This window comes from Electrophorus electricus, chromosome 20 (genome assembly GCF_041902795.1).
Source record: "Electrophorus electricus isolate QZ-2024a chromosome 20, ASM4190279v1, whole genome shotgun sequence".
NCBI lineage: Eukaryota > Metazoa > Chordata > Actinopteri > Gymnotiformes > Gymnotidae > Electrophorus > Electrophorus electricus.
This window is the reverse complement of record NC_137516.1, coordinates 18,211,501-18,217,500: the sequence shown is the minus strand read 5'-3', so window position 1 is coordinate 18,217,500 and position 6,000 is coordinate 18,211,501. Positions and strand designations below refer to the sequence as shown.

The window sequence follows — 6,000 nt, the reverse complement described above, 5'->3', positions numbered from 1 at the left end:
CTCAGCAGCAAAAGAAAAAGAAAGTTTCTGCATGGAGTTTTGCCGCATACGTCATACGGATTTTTCCCCTATAATGGCGTGTCAGAAGGCACAGCTTTGTGGTTTTCTGGTGCTGACAGACGCTGGCAGACGTAAAGAGCTGTCGCTCTGAATGTGCAATGTTGGCTCCTGAGCTCACACCTCTCCCTCTGTCCTCTCCACAGGCAGAAAAACTTTGCCCGTGGCATAGAACAGCAGCTTCCAGATGGCATGGTGGTGGCGTCAGTTCCTGATGAGGCCCGGTGTCACGAGGAGCTCTCCGAACCCGTTCCTGACCCGGAATACCTGACAGGTAAGAGGGCCTTGCGCCGCTGAATAATTGAATCGAGCCATAACCTGAAGAAACGTATCCGGAGAGCAGGTTCTGAATAAAGGTCACGGCTTCGCCCTGGATGGACATCATCCTTCAGGCTTCTGGTGATCACACAGTGGAGAGACTAAAACAAAACTAAAATAATAAAGGCAAAGAAGTGCTTTCCTTGTGCTAGCTGTGTTCATACACTAGCTGTGTTCATACACTAGCTATGTTCATACACTAGCTGTGTTTGTATACTAACTGTGTTCATACACTAGCTGTGTTCATACACTAGCTGTGTTTGCATACTAACTGTGTTCATACACTAGCTGTGTTTGTATACTAACTGTGTTCATACACTAGCTGTGTTTGTATACTAACTGTGTTCATACACTAGCTGTGTTTGTATACTAACTGTGTTCATACACTAGCTGTGTTCATACACTAGCTGTGTTTGTATACTAACTGTGTTCATACACTAGCTGTGTTCATACACTAGCTGTGTTTGCATACTAACTGTGTTCATACACTAGCTGTGTTTGTATACTAACTGTGTTCATACACTAGCTGTGTTTGTATACTAACTGTGTTCATACACTAGCTGTGCTTGTATACTAACTGTGTTCATACACTAGCTGTGTTTGTATACTAACTGTGTTCATACACTAGCTGTGTTCATACACTAGCTGTGTTTGCATACTAACTGTGTTCATACACTAGCTGTGTTTGTATACTAACTGTGTTCATACACTAGCTGTGCTTGTATACTAACTGTGTTCATACACTAGCTGTGTTTGTATACTAACTGTGTTCATACACTAGCTGTGTTCATACACTAGCTGTGTTTGTATACTAACTGTGTTCATACACTAGCTGTGTTTGTATACTAACTGTGTTCATACACTAGCTGTGTTTGTATACTAACTGTGTTCATACACTAGCTGTGCTTGTATACTAACTGTGTTCATACACTAGCTGTGCTTGTATACTAACTGTGTTCATACACTAGCTGTGCTTGTATACTAACTGTGTTCATACACTAGCTGTGCTTGTATGCTTGTATGATTGTTTTTTTATTCTGTACGTGTAATGGTGTGACAGTGTACATTCACTCATCACTAGAAGATGTTATTTTTTGTTATGTCAACATGAGCACAGATGTGCCAACAAGAGCACTTTTGGTTTTAGGTCTGTGTGTAGAGATGTGTAGTGTAGTGTAGTGTAGAGATGTGTAGTGTTGTGTAGAGGTGTGTAGTGTAGTGTAGAGATGTGTAGTGTAGTGTAGTGTAGAGATGTGTAGTGTAGTGTTGTGTAGAGATGTGTAGTGTAGTGTAGAGATGTGTAGTGTAGTGTTGTGTAGAGGTGTGTAGAGATGTGTAGTGTAGTGTAGTGTAGTGTAGAGATGTGTAGTGTAGTGTTTTGTAGAGATGTGTAGAGATGTGTAGTATAGTTTAGAGATGTGTAGTGTAGTGTTGTGTAGCGGTGTGTAGAGATGTGTAGTGTAGAGATGTGTAGTGTGTAGAGGTGTGTAGAGATGTGTAGTGTAGTGTAGTGTAGAGATGCGTAGAGATGTGTAGTGTAGTGTAGTGTAGTGTAGTGTAGAGATGTGTAGTGTAGTGTGGTGTAGAGATGTGTAGTGTAGTGTAGTGTAGAGATGTGTAGTGTAGTGTTGTGTAGTGTAGTGTAGTGTAGAGATGTGTAGTGTAGTGTAGAGATGTGTAGTGTGGTGTAGTGTAGTGTAGAGATGTGTAGTGTAGTGTTGTGTAGAGATGTGTAGTGTAGTGTAGTGTAGTGTAGAGATGCATAGAGATGTGTAGTGTAGTGTAGAGATGTGTAGTGTAGTGTTGTGTAGAGATGTGTAGTGTAGTGTGGAGATGTGTAGTGTGGTGTAGTGTAGTGTAGAGATGTGTAGTGTAGAGATGTGTAGTGTAGTGTTGTGTAGAGATGTGTAGTGTAGTGTAGTGTAGAGTTGCGTAGAGATGTGTAGTGTAGTGTAGTGTAGAGATGTGTAGTGTAGTGTAGTGTAGAGATGTGTAGTGTAGTGTAGAGATGTGTAGTGTAGTGTTGTGTAGTGTAGTGTAGTGTAGTGTAGTGTAGAGATGTGTAGTGTAGTGTTGTGTAGTGTAGTGTTGTGTAGAGATGTGTAGTGTAGTGTGGAGATGTGTAGTGTGGTGTAGTGTAGTGTAGAGATGTGTAGTGTAGAGATGTGTAGTGTAGTGTTGTGTAGAGATGTGTAGTGTAGTGTAGTGTAGACTTGCGTAGAGATGTGTAGCGTAGTGTAGTGTAGAGATGTGTAGTGTAGTGTAGTGTAGAGATGTGTAGTGTAGTGTAGAGATGTGTAGTGTAGTGTTGTGTAGTGTAGTGTAGTGTAGTGTAGTGTAGTGTAGTGTAGTGTAGTGTAGAGATGTGTAGTGTAGTGTTGTGTAGTGTAGTGTAGTGTAGAGATGTGTAGTGTAGTGTAGAGATGTGTAGTGTGGTGTAGTGTAGTGTAGAGATGTGTAGTGTAGTGTTGTGTAGAGATGTGTAGTGTAGTGTAGTGTAGAGATGTGTAGTGTAGTGTAGAGATGTGTAGTGTAGTGTTGTGTAGTGTAGTGTAGTGTAGAGATGTGTAGTGTAGTGTAGAGATGTGTAGTGTGGTGTAGTGTAGTGTAGAGATGTGTAGTGTAGTGTTGTGTAGAGATGTGTAGTGTAGTGTAGTGTAGAGATGCATAGAGATGTGTAGTGTAGTGTAGTGTAGAGATGTGTAGTGTAGTGTTGTGTAGAGATGTGTAGTGTAGTGTGGAGATGTGTAGTGTGGTGTAGTGTAGTGTAGAGATGTGTAGTGTAGAGATGTGTAGTGTAGTGTTGTGTAGAGATGTGTAGTGTAGTGTAGTGTAGAGTTGCGTAGAGATGTGTAGTGTAGTGTAGTGTAGAGATGTGTAGTGTAGTGTAGTGTAGAGATGTGTAGTGTAGTGTAGAGATGTGTAGTGTAGTGTTGTGTAGTGTAGTGTAGAGATGTGTAGTGTAGTGTAGAGATGTGTAGTGTAGTGTAGTGTAGTGTAGAGATGTGTAGTGTAGTGTAGAGATGTGTAGTGTAGTGTTGTGTAGTGTAGTGTAGTGTAGAGATGTGTAGTGTAGTGTAGAGATGTGTAGTGTAGTGTAGTGTAGTGTAGAGATGTGTAGTGTAGTGTAGAGATGTGTAGTGTAGTGTTGTGTAGAGATGTGTAGTGTAGTGTGGAGATGTGTAGTGTGGTGTAGTGTAGTGTAGAGATGTGTAGTGTAGTGTTGTGTAGAGATGTGTAGTGTAGTGTAGAGTTGTGTAGAGATGTGTAGTGTAGTGTAGAGATGTGTAGTGTAGTGTTGTGTAGAGATGTGTAGTGTAGAGATGGGTAGAGATGTGTAGTGTAGTGTTGTGTAGAGATGTGTAGTGTAGTGTAGAGATGTGTAGAGATGTCTAATGTAGTGTAGTGTAGTATAGAGATGTGTAGTGTAGTGTAGTGTACATTATACTACACTAGTACTACATTATACTACACATCTCTACACTACACTATACTACATATTCGTGAGCCTGTTCATCTGTGTTTTTACAAAATCGAAAAGGGTAATAATGAATAAAGGTGAAAATGCGTTAACTGTACTAATGTCCTGTGGGCAGAGGACCCGCCTTATTACTGGATGCCACTGGGTGCGGCTGGCGCTGTGAGGCAGCTGATCTGGGATCTATCCGAGGTCTGCTCCAGAGCAAGTGCTCCGTGCAAAAGAGGCAGATATCAGAGGCAGAGGCCAGGGGGAGGGTGGATTGGGGGAGGGCAGCATTCACACTCGTGATAACGAGGTTAGGAAAGGAGCAGCGAGGAGCCGCTCCTCTACAGAGGACTCCTCCCACAGCGCTCCATGCGGACGCTTTCATCATTCCGGTGTCTTGGCAGCTTTGGCAGCCTCTAGCAGAATGGCTGAAACATGAGGAAATTGCAGCCCAGAAAGGTCTGATTTGAAATTAACAACAGAGGGCCATAGCAGGGCAGCAGGTTTAGTATCTGTACCTTCCTCCCATTTGCTTCTGTTTCAGATCAGACGGGACTCTTGGACACGCTTGGCACTTCCTCCTTATTAGCTAGAACTGCTTAAGCTGTCATTACAGTTTCTGGATGTTGGCCTGTGTGTTAAATAAGATATTTTAATAGGCAACCTCAAGGTTTGGCTTTGTTGTCTTGCAGCTGTAGACACATGGAATCCAGTGTGTATCCTATATCAGACACTGTATGTCATTTACAGCGTAGCCTATATATAGTCCATGACTATCTTTGGTATGGACTGATTTCAAAGCAGGACGAACTTCTAAATTCATCATGTTTTGTGCCAGTTCTTTGGCTGTGTGACCACAACACGGATCCCGTGCGGTCCGGCTGCCAGCATCGGTACTGCGCTTTTAAAGGTCACGCGTTTCCGAGGCGACATCAGCCCTCGCGGGGCTTTGGGATGCTCAGAGGAAGCAGCCAAACAGACGACGTGCCCGATGCTTGGGAGAAAGGTCAGAGGAAGAAGGGTTCCGGAAGAGTCCGGAGGAGTGCGGAGCAGTCTGGCAGACAGGTGGAGTTTGGGTCTCCTCTCAGGTGTCCCAGAGCTCCAGAGCAGGTGCACCAGCCGCTAGCCATGTTCCGCCCACTCCTCCATCGCGACTCCCTATGCACGCTCCCGTAAACGCGCCTAGGTAATCATGCAGCCGGCATTTAGCCGCGTCATTACACGCAGCCTGAGCTTCTCTGTGCCTCTTCCTGTGTGTGTTGAAACAAACAGGTCGTTGCCACGTAACTGGAGAAATAACCTCCCATTTGAAAGTGCAGCTTCTTAATTTAAATAGAAATAACCCTTCGTGAGGACGTACTCCCCTAACCTCTCTTATAACCGTGATTAGCCTTTGGTGTTCGCTGATAATACTGCAGTTGTTCCATTCTCTGACTTAATGAAAGTTTTTTAGAAATATGTAAAAATGTTCTGTAATACTGTACAGGCGAACCACAAACTTTAAAGAGCTCAAGTCTAAATAATATCTCAGGCAGTCTTCATGGGTCATTAGATGTTATTTTTATTATGTTGAGTGAAAATCTTTCCCTGGAAAAAAAGAAAGAAAGAATTTCCCTCATGTAAGAAAAATGGCCTTAATCTGCCAGTTCAGCGACGTTAGTCTCTGCGCCCAACGCACGGCGGCTCGCTGGGCTGGAATTAGCCGGAAGCTGAGGCAGGCGTGGTCTGGGGGCTGCGCGGCGCTGATGGGCCGCGGGTTCGGCGCGGCGGTGCCGCGGTCGCTGGATTTGTCACTGTGTCAGCACTCTGCAGCTCTTCCCTACAGACCTCACAGGCCAAGGCATTCATCTTCCTATTCATCTGTAGCCTAGGAGTCATTCATCATGGGCCAGAGCACTATCAGTTATTCTAGTGGGGGCGGGGGTTGTGTGAAAGGGAAAGACGTCTCGATTTAATAGAACGCTGGTAGGAAGCCTACCAGTTAAAAGTTAAGCACTATTCCTGCTGGGAAGGTCTAGGGTGTGTCTAGGGGGAGTGTGTGTGTGTGTGTGTGTGTGTGTGGGGTGGGTGTGGATATGTTGGGGGAGAGTGTATGTAGGGGTGTATCTGTGTGGATGTATGTGTGTGGGTGTATGTGGGTTTGAGTGTGTTTTGGGAAA

General features: G+C 44.1%; 1 protein-coding gene across 4 annotated transcripts in view; it reads left to right on the top strand.

Moving 5' to 3' along the window:
* Window positions 1-6,000, top strand: part of astn1 (astrotactin 1) — a 194,933-nt gene that overhangs the window by 112,500 nt on the left and 76,433 nt on the right. For all 4 annotated transcript variants that reach the window (XM_027011360.3, XM_027011363.3, XM_027011361.3 and 1 more), the window contains one exon: window positions 204-331. In XM_027011360.3, coding sequence (XP_026867161.2) covers window positions 204-331 — 128 coding nt within the window. The remainder of the gene's footprint in view (window positions 1-203; window positions 332-6,000) is intronic.